This window comes from Acipenser ruthenus, unplaced genomic scaffold (genome assembly GCF_902713425.1).
Source record: "Acipenser ruthenus unplaced genomic scaffold, fAciRut3.2 maternal haplotype, whole genome shotgun sequence".
NCBI classification, from domain to species: Eukaryota; Metazoa; Chordata; class Actinopteri; order Acipenseriformes; family Acipenseridae; genus Acipenser; species Acipenser ruthenus.
Window position 1 is genome coordinate 13434 of NW_026708311.1, and position 23440 is coordinate 36873.

A 23440-nucleotide genomic window follows, 5' to 3' on the forward strand; every position below is an offset into this window, starting at 1 on the left:
TTAGAAGTCTTTCTCAGTGTCTTCAGTGTGAATTCAATGGCTAACGTTTCCACTAGAAGTCTTTCTCAGTGTCTTCAGTGTAAATTCAATGACTAACGTTTCCACTAGAAGTCTTTCTCAGCGTCTTCAGTGTAAATTCAGTGGCTAACGTTTCCACTGGAAGTCTTTCTTGGGGGGGGGGGGGGGGTAAGTAAACTTAGCTGATGTTTTTATAAGCAAGCAAACAACAAACAGTATTTTTTATTTTATTTTTTATTTTAATACAAAATGTGAACATGATGCAATGAACCCAGACATCACATGAGAAAGAGAGAGCGAGGGAGAGGCTGTGTTCACGTCACTTGCGTTTGGTGCCACTGTTATGCTTTGAAATCCTCAGTACTGGTTTTGTTAATCCCATTAAACCAAAGTCCACTGTCTCTCTTTGAAGAAGGGAACAGCCAATCGGAATTCAGGATCTGTAAACTGTCCTTGGTCGCCGTGTGAGCACAGCGAATCAGAATTCAGGATCTGTAAACTGTCCTTGGTCTCCGTGTGAGCACAGCCAATCGAAATTCAGGATCTGTAAACTGTCCTTGGTCGCCGTGTGAGCACTGCTCACTCTCGCTTCACACTTAGAAAAGTCTCTGCGAAGGAGAGGGCAGCCAATCACAATTAAGAACTGGTAATTTTGTCACAGGTTGCCGTGTGAGCACAGCCAATAGAAATTCTCCTTTTGCCTCAATTCACAACATATAACAACAACAACAACAATTGCATTAACAATAATAAACAATGATCTCCAGTGTCTGATCTGGACTCCACCTACTCATGACATCATAATGGCTACATCTCCGTGGGAGATCTCAGCCAATCAAAACTCTTTGGCCCCTATCATCACCTGCCTTGTTTCCATGGGAACACCTACTCCATTTTACATTCTTCAGCCAGGAGTTTTTTCAAAATGGCTGATTATTATTATTATTATTATTATTATTATTATTCAATTTTTTTTTCTCTTTCATCTTTAAAAAAAAAAAAAGTACAAACCTTTTTTTTGTCGCTAATTAAAAATGTAAACAAGTAAAAAATAAATAAATTTTGGGGAAGTAATCAACTGTTTTTTTAAATTATTAAAAAAAAAAAAGTCTGGTTGGGGAACTGACGTTCAGTAGATAAATAAACAACATTTTTTTTCTTTTTCCAAAAATACAAACATATATATCATTTTAAAATGGAAAACAGCTGCGTACCATCAGGTGCAAAATCCTAAAAAAAAAAGGTTAATGCAGGTCCACAAAATTGTGAATAATTGATAAAAATTCTAATCAGGATGTTTCGGACTAAGAAACGCCCTGATATCATTGATTTTTGATCAATTATTCACATTTGTGTATCAACATTACCTTTTTCTGTTTGAAAATTGTCCATTTTTTGGGGAGATTTTAATAAAAAAAATAGATTTTTCAAATTCCTTTTCATTTTTAATCTTCACTCATGAGGCACTGCTTGTCTCGTGTCCCTGTGTCTCCTGTCTTGTCCTCGTGTCTCTCATTGTCTTGTGGTCCCTGTGTCTCGTCCTCATGTCTCTGATTGTGTTGTGTCCCTGTGTCTCTTATTGTCTCTTGTCCTCGTTCTCGGTCTTCCTCGTCTCCCGCTCCTCGGATGGCATTTCCTGGTCGCTGCCGTGCGTCGCTGGCTCCTCCCCTTCCTCCTCCATGGCCGTTTCCGGGACGACGGTCGCCTTCCCTCCGTTCTCCCCCCCGGAGTCCAGCATTCCGCTCAGCTCCATGTCGTGGATTTCCACGTCGAAAGGCATCGCCGCGGCGACCGGGGTAGCGAGACCACAGCCCACACACGCCTGAGAGAGAGAGGGGAAGAGAGAGAGACAGGAGAGGGAGAGGGGGAGAGAGAGAGAGAGAGATGGAGACAGAGAGGGGGAGAGAGAAGAGAGACAGAGGAGAGTGAAGAGAGAAAGGGGAGAGGGGAGAGAAAGACAGAGAGAGAGAGAGAGAGCGTTTACAGAGTGTAACCCCAACAACACACTAATGTTGAGATACTCAGTTTGATATAACAGGGATGGGAATAAGACTCCTGTTGCACAGCAGTGTCGCCCATTCCAGGTTTTACTGTGTGTAGTGCAGCAGTGTCTCTGTGCTGCGTGTAGTGCAGCAGTGTCTCTGTGCTGTGTGTAGTGCAGCAGTGTCTCTGCGCTGCGTGTAGTGCAGCAGTGTCTCTGTGCTGTGTGTAGTGCAGCAGTGTCTCTGTGCTGTGTTTGGTGCAGCAGTGTCTCTGTGCTGTGTGTAGTGCAGCAGTGTCTCTGTGCTGTGTGTAGTGCAGCAGTGTCTCTGCTGCGTGTAGTGCAGCAGTGTCTCTGTGCTGTGTGTAGTGCAGCAGTGTCTCTGCGCTGTGTGTAGTGCAGCAGTGTCTCTGCGCTGCGTGTAGTGCAGCAGTGTCTCTGCGCTGTGTGTAGTGCAGCAGTGTCTCTGCGCTGTGTGTAGTGCAGCAGTGTCTCTGCGCTGCGTGTAGTGCAGCAGTGTCTCTGTGCTGTGTGTAGTGCAGCAGTGTCTCTGCGCTGTGTGTAGTGCAGCAGTGTCTCTGCGCTGTGTGTAGTGCAGCAGTGTCTCTGTGCTGTGTTTGGTGCAGCAGTGTCTCTGTGCTGTGTGTAGTGCAGCAGTGTCTCTGCGCTGCGTGTAGTGCAGCAGTGTCTCTGCGCTGTGTGTAGTGCAGCAGTGTCTCTGTGCTGTGTTTGGTGCAGCAGTGTCTCTGTGCTGTGTTTGGTGCAGCAGTGTCTCTGTGCTGTGTGTAGTGCAGCAGTGTCTCTGTGGGGTGTATAGTGCAGCAGTGTCTCTGTGGGGTGTATCGCGCGGCTGTGTGTGGTCGGTGATACTCACAGCCGCGCTCAGGCTCGTGGGCAGCCTCCCGCTCCTGATCCAGGGGTGCACCTCGCTCAGCTCCCTCTTCTGCGCCTCGCTGAACCGAGGCTGCTGCCTCTGCATGGCCTTCAGCCTCTCCCTGTCCTCCCTGAGCACCGTCTGCATGTCTCTGTGGAGGGGGGGGGGAGCACAGGGTCACGCACAGCAGGGGGAGGTTATAACACGGTCTCACCATTTCTCAGGTGTGGTTCAGTCAGGTGTGTTTCTCAGGTGTATTTCTCAGGTGTGGTTCAGTCAGGTGTATTTCTCAGGTGTGGTTCAGTCAGGTGTATTTCTCAGGTGTATTTCTCAGGTGTATTTCTCAGGTGTGGTTCAGTCAGGTGTGTTTCTCAGGTGTATTTCTCAGGTGTGGTTCAGTCAGGTGTATTTCTCAGGTGTGGTTCTGTCAGGTGTATTTCTCAGGTGTGGTTCAGTCAGGTGTATTTCTCAGGTGTATTTCTCAGGTGTGGTTCAGTCAGGTGTATTTCTCAGGTGTGGTTCAGTCAGGTGTATTTCTCCGGTGTGGTTCAGTCAGGTGTATTTCTCAGGTGTGGTGCAGTCAGGTGTATTTCTCAGGTGTGGTTCAGTCAGGTGTATTTCTCAGGTGTGGTTCAGTCAGGTGTATTTCTCAGGTGTGGTTCAGTCAGGTGTATTTCTCAGGTGTATTTCTCAGGTGTGGTTCAGTCAGGTGTATTTCTCAGGTGTGGTTCAGTCAGGTGTATTTCTCAGGTGTGGTTCAGTCAGGTGTATTTCTCAGGTGTGGTTCAGTCAGGTGTATTTCTCAGGTGTATTTCTCCGGTGTGATTCAGTCAGGTGTATTTCTCAGGTGTGGTTCTGTCAGGTGTATTTCTCAGGTGTGGTTCTGTCAGGTGTATTTCTCAGGTGTGGTTCAGTCAGGTGTTTCCATATCCCTATAGCCAGGTGTGTGGGGGGCGTGTCCTGACCTGGCAGGTATCTGGTAAGTCATCATGACCTTCTCGTCAGCGTTGGCCATGAGCAGCCAGAGGGGGTCCTGCAGCACACACTTCAGGAACTGCTCGCTCTCTGGAGCCAGGCTGCCCGCCCCGCTCCGGCCCCCGCTGCGCTGCTGCCCGCCCAGCCCGTTCTCCGAGGAGTCGATGCTGCCAAAGTATTTGCTGGTGTGGCTGCTCCGACTGCTTCCTGCGAGGGCAAAGGGGCAGGGGCAAAGGTCAGGAGGTGACAGAAACAACAGCCTTCAAAACACACTCGCTGACACCAGATCAGACAGACGCACACACACACACACTCACAGATACAAACACTCTAATGAAGATGTTCTATTATAAACTGGGGCTAAAGCGGAATAAACTGGAACATACTGGTCCCGCTGGCGGAGGCGCTGCAGCCGTTGGACCCGGAGCCCGAGGACCCCGAGGCGGCCGAGCCAGTGCCCGATCGGGAGTCCTCCTGCAGGAGCAGGTCCAGCAGGTCAGTGGAGCTCGACATGGCGTCCTGGTCAGGGGAGCTGAGAGCACGGGCCTGGGGGAGAGAGAGAAGGGAGAGGGGGGTCAGAGAGGGACGGAGAGAGAGAGACAGAGAGACAGGAGAGGGAGAGAGAGATACAGAGAGAAAGATCGGGAGAGAGAAAGGAGGGATCAGAGAGACAGAGAGAGAGAGGGGGGGGTCAGAGACACACAGACGACTTTTTTTTTTTTTTTTTTTTTTTTAATACTGACGTGTTTGTTTTGCTCCCGGACGACCTCACTTCCTGCGACCGCCTGCTTCCTGGCCCCGCCTCCGGCCTGAGGCCCCGCCCACTCCCGAGCCGTCGCTGCTGCCTGCGTCGCCACTTCCTGCCTGTTGGGGGCGCCGTCTTCCAACTGCAGCAGATTGAGCTGCAGAGGGGAGCTGCACTGGGACTCAAAGAGGGGCGACCGGGCCCCTTCCCGCTCGTGCGGGGGGCAGCTGCCGGACTGGGGGGTGCTGGAGCGGGACAGGGGTTTGGGGGTCTCTCGGAGGGGGGCGAGGGCGGGGGCTGCAGCTGCTGCTGCCGGGGCACAGGGGTACATCTGAGGAGGGTTTGGGTAGATGGGCTGGGGCAGAGGGGCGCTCAGTTGAGGGAACATGTAATTGGGGAGCACGAAAGCCATCACGGGGGCGACGAGGGGGGCCGGCGTGACGGGGTAGCGGAGACCAACCTGGTGTGAATCGGGGACCCGGGGGGGGTACAGGGGGTAGGCTGGGAGAACCCCAGGGAAGGGAAGCCGAGGGAGGCTGGACTGAGAGGGAGCGGAGAGGGGCCAGGAGTCAAGGAGCAAGGGGGAGGGGGGCTGGGGCATGTTTCGGGGGGAGAGGAGGGGGGCGTGCTGGAGGGGGGCGATGCTGGGGGAGTGCTGGTGGGGTTTGAGGCGTTTGGCTTTGGATTTGCCTCTTCGGCTGCTGCTGCCCCCTGTTGGGTAGTTTCGGGAACTGCGCCCGGCTGAGAGAGAGAGGGAGGGAGGGAGGGAGAGAGGATAGGAGATGCATTATAAATCATGAATGGCAAGCATTTGCGTGCATCATCTTATCCTGTGTTATTTTTTTTTTACAAGTTAATAGTGTGCGCTCTTACAAACAGAGAAACCACTGACTGTATTTGCGGCCCGTGGCTTTGAGCACCCCCTCCCTCGCCTCACCTCACCTCCTCTACTAACCCCGGTGCTGGTATTGCCCCTCTCACCTCCTCTGTTGCCCCCGGTGGGGGTACTGCCCCTCTGCTCCTGCCCTGCGGGGTCGAACACTCTCAGCTCGCTCAGGTCCTTGAATCTGTTCAGGAAGACCTCCTCCTCATTCTGCGTGTGCACAGACAGGACCTCCTTGGTCAGCCCCACCCGGCGGTAGGGGTCCTTGGGGTCAGGGGTCACACTGGGCGTGGCAGGGGGAGGGGCCTGGGAGGACGTGGCAGGCTCCTCCATCATCACGATCTCTGAGAAGGGAGAGAGAGAGATTCTGTCAACACTAATGGGGCAGAATTTGAAAAATTAAATGGCAGATGAAGAACAACATTTTTTTTTTGGTTTGTGTCAGAAATGTCGGCGCAGTGCAGCCTCCTCACTGGAAGTTATAAACATTTAATGCATTATTATTACTATTATTATTATTATTATTATTATTATTTACTATTATTATTTGGCAGACGCCTTTATCCATTCCATTAATTCTGGCGATACTTGTACGACTTGTCGTCGTGGCAACAAAGCCCCCCAGCCGTCACGTGTATCTCATCACGCCCTGCGTACCGTCTCATGACATCAGCGCTTCCACACACATGCACACAGTTATAGACACTGACAGAGAAACACACAGACACAGCGACACTGAAACACCGAGAGCGACGCTCCACAGAGAGAGCTTCCTGCGTGTTGGTAGCATGTTGTTGCCATGTGGCAGTGTGTCTGTAGCGTGTGGCTGGCATGTGGCAGTGTCTGTTGCGTGTGTTTGGCGTGTGGCAGTGTCTGTTGCGTGTGTTTGGCGTGTGGCAGTGTGTCTGTTGCATGTTGTTGGCGTGTGGCAGTATATCTGTAGCGTGTGGTTGGCATGTGGCAGTGTGTAGCGTGTGGTTGGCATGTGGCAGTGTGTCTGTAGCGTGTGGTTGGCGTGTGGCAGTGCATACCTGACTCCGGTGGTTTCTTGTCCCCCACGTGCACGATGGTGCTGCTGAAGCTACACTGGCTCGTGACGGAGACCACGCTGGCAGCCTTGCTTGGCAGGGCGAGGGGGGCGAGGGGGTGGGACGAGCCCGGAGCCCCCCCCTGCCCCGAGGCCGGAGGGGCGGCAGCAGAGGCAGGAGCAGCCTGGCCTGGAAACCGAGCGCAGAATAATCTCAAATAATGAAATCTTCATCTTCCATCTTCTCGGGTTAGATTCACTTTGTCAACCACAATGACTCTGCCCTCTTATTAGCAGGCAGACCACTCCCCCAAAGAACACTCCCCTCTTATTAGCATGTAGACCACTCCCTCAAAGAACACTCCCCTCTTATTAGCATGTAGACCACTCCCCCAAAGAACACTCCCCTCTTATTAGCATGTAGACCACTCCCCCAAAGAACACTCCCCTCTTATTAGCATATAGACCACTCCCCCAAAGAACACTCCCCTCTTATTAGCATGTAGACCACTCCCTCAAAGAACACTTGCCTCTTATTAGCATACAGACTGCTACCACTTATTAGCATGCAGACCACTCCCTTTCTGGGCTTTTTTTTCCCGAAACTTAATTTTTTTTGTTTGTATTAAAAAAATAATTTATGTATTTATTTTAAAATCAAAACGATTTAGTACCAAAAAAATAAATAAACAAACCAAAACAAACAAAAAACCCAAGTTATTAGTTTCCGGAGGGTCTGGGCAGGGGGCAGCACTCACCTCTCGAGCCGGCTCGATTCATCCGCTTGTCATCGTCGGAATTCGATGATGTCGTGCCGGAGGAGGAGCCACACTTCCTCTTCACTGTATTGGGGGTGTTACAGCTTTGCAGATACCTGAGAGAGAGAGAGAGAGAGAGAGGAGAGAGCCAGGGTCAGAGAGGGGGGCTATACAGTGTGGTCCGGCCAGCTGTGTTGTGCACAGTGTCTCACACTGTCCTGCGTCGTGCACAGTGTCGCACGCTGTCCTGCGTCGTGCACAGTGTCTCACGCTGCCCTGCGTTGTGCACAGTGTCTCACGCTGCCCTGTGTTGTGCACAGTGTCTCACGCTGTCCTGTGTCGTGCACAGTGTCTCACGCTGCCCTGTGTCGTGCACAGTGTCTCACACTGCCCTGTGTCGTGCACAGTGTCTCACGCTGTCCTGTGTTGTGCACAGTGTCTCACGCTGTCCTGTGTCGTGCACAGTGTCTCACGCTGCCCTGTGTCGTGCACAGTGTCTCACTGCCCTGTGTCGTGCACAGTGTCTCACGCTGTCCTGTGTCGTGCACAGTGTCTCACGCTGCCCTGTGTCGTGCACAGTGTCTCACGCTGCCCTGTGTTGTGCACAGTGTCTCACACTGCCCTGTGTCGTGCACAGTGTCTCACACTGCCCTGTGTCGTGCACAGTGTCTCACGCTGTCCTGTGTCGTGCACAGTGTCTCACGCTGTCCTGTGTCGTGCACAGTGTCTCACGCTGTCCTGTGTCGTGCACAGTGTCTCACGCTGCCCTGTGTCGTGCACAGTGTCTCACGCTGTCCTGTGTCGTGCACAGTGTCTCACGCTGCCCTGTGTCGTGCACAGTGTCTCACGCTGTCCTGTGTCGTGCACAGTGTCTCACGCTGCCCTGTGTCGTGCACAGTGTCTCACGCTGCCCTGTGTTGTGCACAGTGTCTCACGCTGCCCTGTGTCGTGCACAGTGTCTCACGCTGCCCTGTGTCGTGCACAGTGTCTCACGCTGTCCTGTGTCGTGCACAGTGTCTCACGCTGCCCTGTGTCGTGCACAGTGTCTCACGCTGCCCTGTGTCGTGCACAGTGTCTCACGCTGCCCTGTGTCGTGCACAGTGTCGCACGCTGTCCTGTGTCGTGCAGTGTCTCACGCTGTCCTGTGTTGTGCACAGTGTCTCACGCTGCCCTGTGTTGTGCACAGTGTCTCACGCTGTCCTGTGTTGTGCACAGTGTCTCACGCTGCCCTGTGTTGTGCACAGTGTCTCACGCTGCCCTGTGTTGTGCACAGTGTCTCACGCTGTCCTGCGTTGTGCACAGTGTCTCACGCTGCCCTGCGTCGTGCACAGTGTCTCACGCTGCCCTGTGTCGTGCACAGTGTCTCACGCTGCCCTGTGTTGTGCACAGTGTCTCACGCTGTCCTGCGTTGTGCACAGTGTCTCACGCTGCCCTGCGTCGTGCACAGTGTCTCACGCTGTCCTGTGTTGTGCACAGTGTCTCACGCTGCCCTGCGTCGTGCACAGTGTCTCACGCTGCCCTGTGTCGTGCACAGTGTCTCACGCTGCCCTGTGTTGTGCACAGTGTCTCACGCTGTCCTGCGTTGTGCACAGTGTCTCACGCTGCCCTGCGTCGTGCACAGTGTCTCACGCTGTCCTGTGTTGTGCACAGTGTCTCACGCTGCCCTGCGTCGTGCACAGTGTCTCACGCTGTCCTGCGTTGTGCACAGTGTCTCACGCTGTCCTGTGTTGTGCACAGTGTCGCACGCTGCCCTGTGTTGTGCAGTGTCTCACGCTGTCCTGTGTTGTGCACAGTGTCGCACGCTGGACTCTTTGAGTCCCACAGTGTCTCACCGGATGATGCTGTCCAGGCAGTTGATTTGCTGATAGGAGTAGGTGGAGGGAGGCTCTTTCCTCACAGCCTCCTCGAGAGCTGAGATTCGGGGTACGCAGGCCGTCTCTTTGGGGGTCTCTCCGGGCTGCTTGGGGGTCTCACTGCTCACCACTGCGGAGAGAAGAGGAAGGCACCCTGCAGTCAGCACCAGTGACCCCCCAGAACCATCATGATAATAATAACAATAATAATAATAATAATAATAATTATTCTCCATGTGTCTGCCTGCCTGTCAGAGTCTCTTGGTATCTGTGTCTCCTCCCCTCCTCCCCTCCTCCCCTCCTCCCCTCTCCACCTCTCTCCTCTCTCCCCTCCTCACCTGGCTGGTGTCTCCAGGGCTGTGCTCTTGCTCTGGACTCTATGAAGAGCTGCTGGCCCTGATTCTTCACCATGTGAACATCCTTACAGATCTGCTGGAATGTCATCTAGAGAAGAGAGAGAGCGAGAGGGAGGAAGAGAGGAGAGCACAAGAGAGACAGAGAGAGAGGGAGAGAGAGAACATACAGAGTGAGACACCCTATGATACACACACTGTGACATGTATACTGTGTTACATACTATGACAGCGGTTTCCATTCTGTTGGGTACTGGTCTGTGCTCGTTTGTTCGCTGCTCTGTATACTGGTCTGTACTGGTGAGTATACTGGTACATACTGGTTGGTGTTGTGGGAGGTTGTTACAGGCGCTCGTTTCTGTATGCTGGTACATACTGGTTTGTATTGTGTTGTAGTGTGTTGCGTGCTGCTCTGTATACTGGTCTGTACTGGTGCGTATTCGGGTGCTTACTGGTTTGTGCAGCCTGGCCTCCTCGGCCGCGGCTCCGTTGCTGTCGCTGGACGAGGCGATGCTGAGGAGCTGCTCATGGGAACCGCTACTCTCAACACTGCAGTACCCCTGAGAACCACTGGAGACAACGGGCTAGAGAGAGGAGAGGAGAGGAGAGAGGGGAGAGAGGGGAGAGAGAGAGAGAGGGGAGGGGAGAGAGAGGAGAGAGGGGAGAGAGGGGACAGAGGAGAGAGGAGGAGAGAGGAGGGGAGAGGGGACAGGAGGGGAGAGGAGAGGAGAGAGGAGGGGAGAGGGGACAGGAGGGGAGAGGGGAGAGGAGAGAGGAGGGAGAGAGGAGAGGGGAGAGGAGGTGAGGGGAGAAGAGAGGAGAGAGAGAGAGAGAGAGAGAGAGAAGGGGTTAGACACATGACACACTCCCCCCCCCCAGTCTCAGTACTAAGACAGCGCTACAGACAGACAGAGAGGAGAGAGAGAGAGAGAGAGAGAGAGAGAGAGAGAGAAAGAGACACACAGACATACCGAGAGAGACAGAGACAGAGAGGGGTCAGTACTGAGAGACACACAGAGACAGCACTACAGACAGAGAGAGAGAGGAGAGAGAGAGACATACACCGACACAGACAGACAGCGCTACAGACAGACAGAGAGACATACACCGACACAGACAGACAGCGCTACAGACAGACAGAGAGACACACACCGACACAGAAAGACAGCGCTACAGACATACCGAGAGAGAGACACGCTGCAATATCCTAGAATGCTACTGGGAGGATTTCGTTGGTTTTTTTTGGCGGTCTCACCTGCACCAGGAGCCGATGGATCTGTCCACTCAGCTGGTGAATCTCGGGCTCCATAGACTTGACATGAACCACACGAGGGAGAGAGAAGACATCCTCGTTCAGGGGGCTCCTGGGATACAGGAGGAACGAGAGAGAGAGAGCGAGAGCGTGAGAGAGGGCAGACAGGACAGAGAGAGGGGAGAGAGGGAGATGAAGGGAGAGAGGAGAAATGGGAGAGAGAGCAGAGAGAGGATGGAGGAGAGATGAGAGAGCGAGAGAGAAGGGGATGGAGAGGAGAGAGAGAGCAGAGAGAGGATGGAGGAGAGATGAGAGCACGAGAGAGAAGGGGATGGAGAGGGGAGAGGGAGATGAAAGGAGAGAGGAGAAATGGGAGAGAGAGCAGAGAGAGAAGGGGATAGAGAGGAGAGAGAGGATGGAGGAGAGATGAGAGCGCGAGAGAGAAGGGGATGGAGGAGAGGAGAGTGTGAGAGGGAAGAGAGGGAGATGAAGGGAGAGAGGAGAAATGGGAGAGAGAGCAGAGAGGATGGAGGAGAGATGAGAGCGCGAGAGAAGGGGATGGAGAGGGAAGAGAGGGAGATGGAGGGAGAGAGGATGGAGGAGAGATGAGAGCACGAGAGATAAGGGGATGGAGAGGAGAGAGAGAGAGGAGGCGCAGTGCGACTCACGTCCTGACTTTATGTCTGCCGATGATGAAGGCCACCTTGCGGCTCCAGGGGTTGATGAAGCTGGACCAGCTGGTGTCGATGGTGACGTACTCGCCGTTCCGAGCACAGAACCGGATCGGGGAGTGGTCAAAGGGCTGGCCCGCGAGCTTCAGAACTGCGGGGGAAAACAACACGGCAACTGAGTCCCTGCGGCGGCCATTACGGCTCTGAATCTCCATAGCCTTCACTGCAGAGCTGGCTCCATGCTTGAGCCGCAGTGGCCTCAGTTTCCTAGCCTCTGGAACTTGTTTTTGTTTGTACTTTTCCCAGGACCCCCCCCTGGTAAAACAAGGTCCCGGTCTCAAAGGGTAAAACCTCCTGGTTAAATAAAATAATTTCACAGACCAGAGCAGGTCATGAAACTGCAGCTCTGTGTCGGCCATGTTGGCTCCTGGTTCCCTATAGGTTTCTATGCAGTGCTGGCTCCATCCTAGAGCCAGAATGGCCTCAGTTTCATCTTGTTGACTCACTTTTTTTGTGAATGGCGATCATGAGCGGTCTGTCTTCGGGGTGAAGGTAGGGCAGAACCGGGCTCCCCACGAGGTCCTGGGGCAGGTACCCCAAAAGAGGGACAGCCCTGAGACAGGAGAAAAATCACAATTCAGGGCAACAGAACACTTGAAAAATTGAAACAATTGAAAACTGCTCTTTAATTTGTACCTGTGCGTTTTTATGAGGTCTGCAACCTTTCTCTTTATATAAATATTTGCTTACCGTTCGTCAACATCTTGAAAGAGGCAGCTGGGCGTGTGACTGGTGGTGAAAATGCGTTTGTCTGGAGGTATTCTGGGAGCTGAGAGAGAGAGAGAGAGAGAGTCAGTTTCCAGCTAGTGCCTTCATCAGTGTTATTGAAACTAAACTGAGTCAAGCAGACCAGCGTTTGGGCTCCAGTGCCTTCATCAGTGTTATTGAAACTAAACTGAGTCAAGCAGACCAGCGTTTGGGCTCCAGTGCCTTCATCAGTGTTATTGAAACTAAACTGAGTCAAGCAGACCAGCGTTTGGGCTCCAGTGCCTTCATCAGTGTTATTGAAACTAAACTGAGTCAAGCAGACCAGCGTTTGGGCTCCAGTGCCTTCATCAGTGTTACTGAAACTAAACTGAGTCAAGCAGACCAGCGTTTGGGCTCCAGTGCCTTCATCAGTGTTACTGAAACTAAACTGAGTCAAGCAGACCAGCGTTTGGGCTCCAGTGCCTTCATCAGTGTTACTGAAACTAAACTGAGTCAAGCAGACCAGCGTTTGGGCTCTAGTGCCTTCATCAGTGTTATTGAAACTAAACTGAGTCAAGCAGACCAGCGTTTGGGCTCCAGTGCCTTCATCAGTGTTACTGAAACTAAACTGAGTCAAGCAGACCAGCGTTTGGGCTCTAGTGCCTTCATCAGTGTTATTGAAACTAAACTGAGTCATGCAGACCAGCGTTTGGGCTCTAGTGCCTTCATCAGTGTTATTGAAACTAAACTGAGTCAAGCAGACCAGCGTTTGGGCTCCAGTGCCTTCATCAGTGTTATTGAAACTAAACTGAGTCAAGCAGACCAGCGTTTGGGCTCTAGTGCCTTCATCAGTGTTATTGAAACTAAACTGAGTCAAGCAGACCAGCGTTTGGGCTCCAGTGCCTTCATCAGCGGTGGTTCTCACCCTCGTATCCAGAGTGGATTTTCTCAGCGAGGAGGAGGCAGCACGGCTGGGGTTCAAGGGTCGCAGGGTCTCGGAGGGTGAGCAGGTAGGGGGCCAGTCGGAAGGGGCAGTAACGCACCTCCCCCCCCTTCTCCCTGCCACTGCTGGGAACAGAGAGGAAACACAAGAGCGTTACAGCAACGCAGGGAGAGAGGGTGCAGAGGACAGAGGGGAGGATAGGGGGAAAAGGGAGAGCTGAGAGGAAAGGGAGAGAGAGAGAGAGGATGGAGGAAATGGGAAAGAGAGAGGACAGGGAGAGGAAAGAGAATAGAGAGGGAGAGGAAGTGGGAGAGGAAACTCTCTCACACCCTGTTGACAGTGCTCTGGCGGGTTGTTATTGGGACTCACCTGATTCGGCAGAACATGGACTTCTCCTGGGCGCAGTCCAGAGGGGCGACAGCTGAATCAGAGACAGAGAGACAGTCAGACAGAGAGACAGGGAGACAGAGAGACGGACCAAAACTGCGTTTCCAGTGCGGAGCCGGTGAAGCGGTCCGCGCGGTTACCTGCTCCCATGCAGGCGCTCCAGGAAGGCAGACGGCAGGGCGCGGTGGAGCTGTAGAACACGCTCACATCCTGGGGGGCCAGGAGCTCGGAGAATCTGGCCCCCTTCAGGGCCTCGGGCTTACAGCGGAGCACATAGGAGGCTTGGTGTGAGGTGTAGACAATCTGACCAGTCAGGTAGGAAACCACGACCGAGAACGTGTCCTGCAGGAGAGAGAGGGGGAGGGAGAGAGAGGGGGAGGGGGGGGGGGGGGGGAGGGGGGAGGGGGAGGGAGAGGGAGAGGGGGAGAGAGGAGGGGGAGGGGGGAGAGAGAGAGAGGGGGAGAGGGAGAGAGGGGGAGGGAGGGGGAGAGGGAGGGAGAGGGAGAGAGAGAGGGAGGGGGGGGAGGGGAGAGGGGGGGAGGGGGAGAGGGGGGGAGGGGGAGAGGGAGGGAGAGAGAGGGGGAGAGGGAGAGAGAGGGGGAGAGAGGGGGGGAGGAGGAGGAGGAGGAGGAGGAGGAGGAGGAGGAGGGGGAGAGGGAGAGAGGGGGAGAGAGGAGGGAGAGGGGAGTGGGAGGAGAGAGGGGGAGAGGGAGAGCAAGAGAGAGAGAGAGAGAGGGGGGGAGAGTGTCACTGTGGAAGCATTCTGCCAGCGCTGTCCGTTTCCTTTAGAAAGATATTCAAGAAGGGCAGGACAGTGAATAGCGCTGCTGTGACTCGCTGTGATTGTAATTGACTGTAATTGACTGTAATTGGTTGTAATTGTAATTGATGGTACCGGCCCCTCACCGTGTTCTTCAGGCTGCACGCGGAGGTGATGGTCTCCAGCTCCTCGATGGTGAATGCTGACGGCTCCAGGCTGCAGGGCTGCCTCTCGTACTGAGCCCACTGGTGGAAGTACTGCTGGTTACCTGCAGGGGGGGTCCGGAGAGCAGGGGGGTGAGAGGAGACCCAAACAAGCAGCAGGAGCTACAGGCCAGGAACCTCAGAGCAGAGCAGAGTGCAAAAGTGTGCTGGGCACCTGTTTTCATTATACTGCTGTGAGTGTGTGTGTGTCTCTCAGTGTGTCAGTCTCTCTGTGTACCTGTGTGTGTGTGTGTGTCAGTCTCTCTGTGTGTCTCAGCGTGTGTGTCTCTCAGTGTGTGTGTGTGTCTCTCAGTGTGTGTGTCTCTCAGTGTGTGTCTCTCAGTCTCAGTGTGTGTGTGTGTCTCTCAGTATGTGCGTCTCTCCCAGTCTCAGTGTGTGTGTCTCTCAGTGTGTGTGTCTCTGTGTGTGCATCTCTCTCAGTCTCAGTGTATGTGTGTCTCTCTGCGTGTGTCTCTCAGTCTCAATGTGTGTGTGTGTCTCTCAGTGTGTGTGTGTCTCAGTGTGTGTGTGTCTCTCTGTCTCAGCGAGTGTGCCTCTCAGTGTGTGTGTGTCTCTCTGTCTCAGCGAGTGTGCCTCTCAGTGTGTGTGTGTCTCTCAGTGTGTGTGTGTCTCTCAGTGTGTGTGTGTCTCAGTGTGTGTGTGTCTCTCTGTCTCAGCGAGTGTGCCTCTCAGTGTGTGTGTGTCTCTCAGTGTGTGTGTGTCTCTCAGTGTGTGTGTGTCTCAGTGTGTGTGTGTCTCAGTGTGTGTGTGTCTCTCTGTCTCAGCGAGTGTGCCTCTCAGTGTGTGTGTGTCTCTCAGTGTGTGTGTGTCTCTCAGTGTGTGTGTGTCTCAGTGTGTGTGTGTCTCTCTGTCTCAGCGAGTGTGCCTCTCAGTGTGTGTGTGTCTCTCTGTCTCAGCGAGTGTGCCTCTCAGTGTGTGTGTGTCTCTCAGTGTGTGTGCGTCTCTCAGTCTCAGTGTCTCTCAGTGTGTGTGTCTCTCAGTGTGTGTGCGTCTCTCAGTCTCAGTGTCTCTCAGTGTGTGTGTCTCTCAGTGTGTGTGTGTCTCTCAGTCTCAGTGTCTCTCAGTGTGTCTCTCAGCCTCGGCGTCTCTCACCTCTCACTTGCTTCACACAGCTCAGTGCGTACTGCAGGGCTGCCAGGGTGCTGGTCTTGCCCTTGCTGTGCCGCTCGGACGGCACTCCGAGTCTCAGCTCCTTCAGAGCCTTCATCAGCTCCTCCTGAGTCTTCACCCGGGCGGACTGGTCAGAGCTGAGAGGGGAGGAGGGAGGGGGGCTGGGGTCAGGTGGCACGAAAACATGAAACAGAAACAAACCTCCGGGGGCGATCGAAAACGTCCGTCATTCCGTTTAACTTTACAGGGCCTCTCTAGACTTCATATTATAAAATCTCCCCACAGCAACAGCACAGCACAGTGTAGTTAAGCACAGTGAAAGCACGGTAAAGCACAGGGAAGCATTGCAGAATAAAACTAAAAACACTTAATACAAAACCATGAGGAGAAAACTCTTCTATTACTGTGCAAATTTACTGCATTAAACTTTTATAAGGGTTTAAAAATAATAATAATAATAATAATAATAATAATAATAATAATAATAATAATAATAATAATAATTATTAACACATGCAGTTCAGACAGCCAGCAGGCAGGGGGCGCTGTGCTCTGGTGGAGGCAGGTACCTGCAGCCGCTGGTGGAGGGGTTGTCTTGCTCAGAGCTGCCGCTCAGCAGGCTGTATGCGATGGAGCTGCTGGGAGGAGACGGGCTCTGGGAGTTTGAACTGCGGAGAGAGAGAGAGAGGGAGAGAGGGGGGGAGAGAGAGAGGGGAGAGGGGGGAGAGAGAGAGGGGAGAGGGGGGAGAGAGAGAGGGGAGAGGGGGGAGAGAGAGAGGGGAGAGGGGGAGAGAGAGAGGGAGGGGAGGGAGGGGGGAGAGAGAGGGGAGGGGGGAGAGAGAGGGGAGGGGAGGGAGGGAGGGAGGGGGGAGAGAGAGGGGAGGGGAGGGAGGGAGGGAGGGGGAGAGAGGGGGGAGGGGGGGGGAGAGAGGGGGGAGAGAGGGGGGAGGGGGAGGGGAGGAGAGGGAGAGAGGAGGGGAGGAGAGGGAGAGAGGAGGGGAGAGAGAGAGGGGGGAGAGAGAGAGGGGAGAGGAGGAGAGAGGGGAGAGAGAGAGAGGGAGAGGGAGAGGGAGAGGGAGAGAGAGAGAAACACAGAGAGAGAGAGGGAGAGCGAGAGAGAGAGAGAGAGAGAGAGAGAGAGAGAGACAGAGCATTAGGAACCACTTCTATTGCAAACTACTTTTTGAAGAGGGCTGAGAATAAAGATGAAGAAGACGACAGCAAATAGACAGCACACTGACCACGACCGCGGACACAAACACAGACGGAGCCCCTGGCTGACACGCAGGGAGGCGCCTCGCTGGCACACACACACGCACACACGCACACACACACACACACGCACACACGCACACACACACGCACCTCTTGTTGCTCTCCGTGGTTTCCAGCAGGACGCCCGAGTCCTTGTCGTGGCAGCTGGAGCTGCTGTTGCTCTCGTGTCCCGCGGTCTCGTTCCCGCTGCTGTGCGCGTCCATCTCGTCCGAGGAGGCCCCGGACCCCCGGGCCCCTCCCTCCAGGCCCTGCGCGGCCCCTGCGATGTCCAGAACGCCGGCCCCGCCCACCGCCGACGCGTCGTCGCCGCGGCTGCCCGCGGAATCGGAATTGTCGTCGCTCATAATTAAGGCGGCTTGCAATGCACAGGAACGGCCACTAAGTGGAGCACTCCTCAATGGGACTGTGCATTCTGATGAAGTTAAGGTCTATTGAATACACAGAACCAGGGGTGGGTGAGGAGGAAAGAGGATTATAAATTATAAAGGTTCTCAAAATCTTCAGCGTATGAAAGTTAGAAATATAGAAGATGTAAATTAATTTGTTTTTTTTTAAAATAAATAAATTAATTAATTATTATCAATAAATTATTAAGTGCAAACTCTGGTGGATTTAATAAGGTTTGTTTTAACTGAAGCTTTCTTATAATCAAGCCCTCGTGTCGCAGCGCCAGCTGCAGTTTGTAAAGAGTCTTTTCGTTAAGTCTTGCGCTGCTCCTGGGGTGGGGGGTGGGCTTGTTACTCAGAAACCAGCCAACGGAAAATCACAAGTCTGTCTGTTTTCCTTTCTGGTTTTGTGGTGGCGGCTGGATTTCTCTCTCTCTCTCTCTCCCGCGAGGAGTGGAGCAGATTTGGTCCTCCTGTCCGGGTTTTTAAAAATCTTCGTTGCTGTTCGTCTCGCAGCCTGCAGGAAAACAACAGACGGACAGAAAGGAGGAGTGAGAGGAGGAGGAGAGGAGCGGAGGGAGGGGACCGTCACCCTGCAGCAACCAGAGAAACCTAAAAACAAAAACCCCGAACTCGTAAACCCTCTCTGCACACCGACCGCTCTGTAACATTACTGAACAGCTAAATACTCCAACTCCGGTCCGGGAGAGCGACCCGTCTCCAGGTTTTCGTTTCAACCGAGCTCCAGTGACAGGCTTAATCAATCCAGATTAACATGATGTAAGGATACCTGCAAAACCTGCAGGATTGGGGGATCTCCAGGACCGGAGTTGGGGTCTCCTGCTCTAGTATGATTGCTCTGCGGCCGAAAGCCTTGCACCCCCCTCCCCCTCTCCCTCTCCCTCTCCCCCCATGCGAGGGCGGCCTGGCACACACACACACACACACACAGGGAGAGTGTGTAATGAGTGTAATCAGGTCTCTGACACACAGACACACATGGGGGGGTGTGATGTAATGATTACAATCCGATCCCAGTCACACACAAACACGCAAACGCTGTAACGAGCTCAATTAAGTCTCACACACACACACACACACACACACACTCTAATGAACCCAGTGAGGCCTCGGCCATGCTGAGACACACACACACACACACACACACGCACACACACACACGCACACACACACACACACACACGCACACACACACAGCAGGGGTCTCTGCAGACACACACAACACCTCTAGAGTCTGTCTGCTTCATCCAAGATTCACACAGAGCTCTGCAGAGCGTCAGTCAGCCTGTCTGTCTGTCTGTCTGCCTGTCTGTAACCATCACAACTCTGTCTGTCTGTCTGTCTGTCTGTCTGTGTCTGTAACCATCACAGCTCTGTCTGTCTGTCTGTCTGTAATCATCACAGCTCTGTCCATCTGTCTGTCTGTCTGTCTGTCTGTAATCATCACAGCTCTGTCCGTCTGTCTGTCTGTCTGTCTGTAACCATCACAGCTCTGTCCGTCCGTCTGTCTGTCTGTCTGTCTGTCAGTAATCATCACAGCTCTGTCTGTCTGTCTGTCTGTAACCATCACAGCTCTGTCTGTCTGTCTGTCTGTCTGTCTGTAACCATCACAGCTCTGTCTGTCTGCCTGTCTGTCTGTAACCATCACAGCTCTGTCCGTCTGTCTGTCTGTCTGTCTGTCTGTAACCATCACAGCTCTGTCTGTCTGTCTGTCTGTCTGTAACCATCACAGCTCTGTCCGTCCGTCTGTCTGTCTGCCTGTCTGTCTGTAACCATCACAGCTCTGTCCGTCTGTCTGTCTGTCTGTCTGTAACCATCACAGCTCTGTCCGTCTGTCTGTCTGTCTGTAACCATCACAGCTCTGTCCGTCCGTCTGTCCGTCTGTCTGTCTGTCTGTAACCATCACAGCTCTGTCTGTCTGTCTGTCTGTAACCATCACAGCTCTGTCCGTCTGTCTGTCTGTCTGTCTGTAACCATCACAGCTCTGTCCGTCTGTCTGTCTGTCTGTCTGTAACCATCACAGCTCTGTCTGTCTGTCTGTCTGTCTGTCTGTCAGTAATCATCACAGCTCTCACACGCACCCCCCCACCAGCGCTGTGCATTTCCAGAGCCTGCTGTAGGATCTTTATAACTGCTGCGATGACCCTGCTACTAACACTGAGGAGATGGCAATCCATTCACTGACTGACGTCTCCACTACAAGTCCTTCTATACCTGTAATATAATATACTAGGATGCTCTAGTGAGACACTAAAGAACCTTACAGCTGTGAAGTCACGGAGAACGTACAAGGCTAATATTATATATATATATATATATATATATATATATATATAATAACACAGCGTACTGTTCTTACATGTATGCACGCAAGCGCAGTATTTAAACACATTAAACATGCATTGTGCACACAACATAATTCAATGCGAACTCCAGTAAACCAGATTTTGATTTGATTTCATTTGCTGTTCAAAACTGCTCTGTAGTTAATAAAACAACAAGTCTTTTTTTTTTTTTTTTTTTGCAACGTCGTTATCTGCTGTCTTTATTTTTAATTCTCTTACCTGCTCGTCCTTCATCGGTACTCTAATTATTCATCGCGTTTCGTTTGTTCATTCAACAGGTTTCGACTCAAGCCCGGATCGGCTGTGTTTCGATCCCGAGAGTCCCAGCCCCGCTGACCGCTCCAGATTACATAACGATTCAAAACAAAACAAAAAAAAACGTGCAAGCGCCGCCTCTGATTGGTCAGAGCGACCCCCGCAGGGTGCGACTCTGTGAAAAAAACACGCAGAAAAGCACGTGGACTTGCCAGGCAGTCCATGCCCCCCCCCTGCTCGCCGCTGATTGGAGCCCAGGCAGCCAATGGGAGAGGTAAACCGAAGAGACTCGTGTTCGATCGGGTTAAATCGGAGACTGGAGACGAACGGGCGATCTAACGCAATTACTGCGTATCAGTATCATTATTATTTGAATTTATATTGTATTTAATTCATTTAAAAAAACAAAAACAAAACAGGGATATAACTGTAATAACACAGCCAGCCGGTGACTAGATTACAGATTCAATTACAGAGCTGCGTATTAATTCATTACCCTCCAACGACAAACGTGTTGTTTACACGGTATATTATAATTAAATCACTCTATAATATTGTGCTACAGCGAAGACATATTGACCTAAAATGTATCTAATTAAATAAATACTGCCGGCGCTCTGTTTTTTTTTTTTTTCTAAGAAATATGAATTAAGATAAACTGGTCACGCCGCGTTACCTTTGTCTAACGATGCTAATATTGACAAAAGATTAGAACTCGGGTCATTACCGGCGACCCAGCTGTCAGGATGCAGGCTTGAGCCGGTGAGCCGAGTGTTGTGAAAAACACGGGGTGCCATTTTTAGAAATAAACATTTTATATATATATGTATATATATATAAATGTTTATTTCTAAAAATGGCAAGATATTTAATGATTTAATGTGTATTCAAGCAGAAATCGCACCCCCACCCAGGGCTTCTGTCCGCTCAGCCCAGCTGCGGTTTTCAGTTGACCTTTCTGGGGCTATGTACTCTCAGAACTTCAGTCTAAAAAAAGAATTGGTTCATTCCTTAGATCTGGGATCAAAACCTTTAACCACTGAGATACTCAAACCCACTGCCTTCCACACTGCAGCCCAGCGCCCTAACCACTGAGCTCCTCAAACCCGCTGCCTTCCACACTGCAGCCCAGCGCTTTCTTTATCTAACCACGGAGCTCCTCAAACCCGCTGCCTTCCACACTGCAGCCCAGCGCTTTCTTTATCTAACCACTGAGCTCCTCAAACCCGCTGCCTTCCACACTGCAGCCCAGCGCTTTCTTTATCTAGCCACGGAGCTCCTCAAACCCACTGCCTTCCACACTGCAGCCCAGCGCTCTAACCACTGAGCTCCTCAAACCCGCTGCCTTCCACACTGCAGCCCAGCGCTTTCTTTATCTAACCACGGAGCTCCTCAAACCTGCTCCCTTCCACACTGCAGCCCAGCGCTCTAACCACTGAGCTCCTCAAACCCGCTCCCTTCCACACTGCAGCCCAGCGCTCTAACCGCTGAGCTCCTCAAACCCGCTGCCTTCCACACTGCAGCCCAGCGCTCTAACCACTGAGCTCCTCAAACCCGCTGCCTTCCACACTGCAGCCCAGCGCCCTAACCACTGAGTCAAAGAGAACAAAAGTAGACATCCTTTATGTTTTATTAATATGCCTCTATCCAGTATCACTGCCTCCTCTAGTGGCTATGTGTCAGAACTGCAGCCGCTGTGCCAAAACGAGTTATCAACACTGTGCTCTAGTCTAGCTGCTGTAGTTAGCAATCCTCAAACACTGTGTACAACCACCAGAGCTGGTCTACAGAACTACAATGTATCTCAGAGTTTACCCAGACCTCTCTGTGCTTTACAATGCTTCCCTATGCTTTACCAGACCTCTCTGTGCTTTACAATGCTTCCCTATGCTTTACCAGACCTCTCTGTGCTTTACAATGCTTCCCTATGCTTTACCAGACCTCTCTGTGCTTTACAATGCTTCCCTATGCTTTACCAGACCTCTCTGTGCTTTACAATGCTTCCCTATGCTTTACCAGACCTCTCTGTGCTTTACAATGCTTCCCTATGCTTTACCAGACCTCTCTGTGCTTTACAATGCTTCCCTATGCTTTACCAGACCTCTCTGTGCTTTACAATGCTTCCCTATGCTTTACCAGACCTCTCTGTGCTTTACAATGCTTCCCTATGCTTTACCAGACCTCTCTGTGCTTTACAATGCTTCCCTGTGCTTTACCAGACCTTCTTATGCATGCAATGGATTTGAAATGTCTCCTCTCCCCTCCCCTAAGTCGCTGGCAAGGGTTCACGATGGTTCATAAGTACTCGGTTTAGTCGACAAAACAAAAAGTTAATAACCGACGCGTCTAACCTACGCATGTTAGATTATAAACTGCATCATCCCTAATGCAGCGAGGTGAGGTAAGCCGGGACCGTAATAACTACACAGCGACGACAGGGATAAACTGCTGCTTAGAAAACAAGACTGCTGAACGTACTTTCTGAATCGACATCTTCCGGCAGTGAATTCAACCCACCCACAAATACAAACCATGCTCACTTTCTGTCTTATTTTTATTTGCAATGAGGTGGTGCACGAAACCAGTAATAATAATAATAATAATAATAATAATAATAATAATAATAATAATAACACAATGACATTCCCGTGCTAGATATCCGCAGTCTGGTGATCGCTACAGCACAGCACGGTCACGAGTCAAGACTACTAAACTAATGAGACAGACTGAATTTCAATGCCGGTGTATTGTATTTACAAACATGCATACCAAATACAACAATATCTAGGATACATTTGAAACAGCAGAATCGATAATACCCCCCCCCCCCCTCCCTCTAAAACACTGAGACACACATACATACACACACGCACACAGAGACACAGACACATAAACACACAGACACACACATAAACACACACACATAAACAGACACACACATGCACACACTCACACAGACACAGACACAGACACACAAGCAAATGACATTATTATTGAAATATTATTAACAGCAGAAACACCGAAACAGACAACAGAAAACAAATACAAATCATTCTCGACTTACCAGAACGTGTTTTTAAACCAGGCGAGGCAGGTGGATCTAATAAAAACGTCTCTCGTCGCTGGTCGGAGGCTCGCTTGTCAGCACTGTGTTTATTTTAAGCACTGAGCTGCCCCGCTGCTCCGATCTCCTCAGCCTCCTTCACAGTGTTTTGCATTGCGCTGGACTTCCCTTCCCCAGGACAAGCTACACGCACGGCAGCATGTGTCTGCAACCCCCGCCCCGCCGCGCCCATTGGCTGAGACCCGTCCCTGGCCACGCCCGGGCCCCGCCCCGCTGCTCTCCTATTGGCCGGCGAGGCACCCGCTGTGCGCACGGGGCTGTGTGGTCACGTTGCCGCCTGCCTGCTCCAATTACCGTAATTATCAGAGAACAGCGCGGCTCAGGAGAAAGAGATTACCGTATTTATCAGAGATCAACACGGCTGCTGGTTACTATTGCTGCGCTGTTGCTTTACCAAGGGGGGGGGGGGGGCGAGCACGCACTGGAATAGCCTGGACTCGAACCGGCGACGGGGCTCCCCGATAAATACTTGC

General features: G+C 52.1%; 1 protein-coding gene and 1 long non-coding RNA gene across 7 annotated transcripts; one reads left to right on the forward strand and one right to left on the reverse strand.

Annotated features, from left to right (window-relative positions):
- Positions 1-234: 234 nt before the first annotated feature.
- Positions 235-23093, reverse strand: LOC117967971 (period circadian protein homolog 1-like). Of its 6 annotated transcripts, none has more exons than XM_059020778.1 (23): positions 22908-23093; positions 16927-17739; positions 16131-16229; positions 15544-15698; positions 14374-14495; positions 13608-13809; positions 13450-13501; positions 13063-13202; positions 12141-12219; positions 11897-12003; positions 11388-11541; positions 10723-10831; positions 9920-10051; positions 9453-9558; positions 9094-9244; positions 7262-7377; positions 6508-6693; positions 5575-5820; positions 4592-5334; positions 4235-4394; positions 3839-4055; positions 2874-3024; positions 235-1840 (listed from the first exon to the last, which is right to left on the reverse strand). In XM_059020778.1, the coding sequence occupies exons 2-23, from the start codon at positions 17178-17180 to the stop codon at positions 1595-1597; spliced, it is 3927 nt and encodes a 1308-aa protein (XP_058876761.1). In that variant the 5' UTR covers positions 17181-17739; positions 22908-23093; the 3' UTR covers positions 235-1594. The 6 variants fall into 6 exon arrangements, with proteins under 6 accessions (XP_058876761.1, XP_058876759.1, XP_058876760.1 ...); XM_059020776.1 differs by having other exon boundaries at positions 13063-13205; XM_059020777.1 differs by lacking the exon at positions 22908-23093 and adding an exon at positions 19808-20622 and having other exon boundaries at positions 13063-13205.
- On the forward strand, positions 2990-3603 carry LOC131731251 (uncharacterized). The gene is made up of 3 exons (XR_009324667.1): positions 2990-3097; positions 3139-3194; positions 3305-3603. It is a non-coding gene; the product is annotated as an uncharacterized LOC131731251 (long non-coding RNA).
- Positions 23094-23440: the final 347 nt, after the last annotated feature.

Excerpts from the sequence above, each read along its gene's own strand:
- LOC117967971 (XM_059020776.1), bottom strand. The coding sequence starts at position 17,180 with ATGAGCGACGACAATTCCGATTCCGCGGGCAGCCGCGGCGACGACGCG. Across the intron at positions 15,699-16,130 it reads CCCTCCACCAGCGGCTGCAG|CTCTGACCAGTCCGCCCGGG; the intron begins GTACCTGCCTCC and ends CTCCCCTCTCAG. Across the intron at positions 5,821-6,507 it reads CAAGAAACCACCGGAGTCAG|AGATCGTGATGATGGAGGAG; the intron begins GTATGCACTGCC and ends CTCCCTTCTCAG.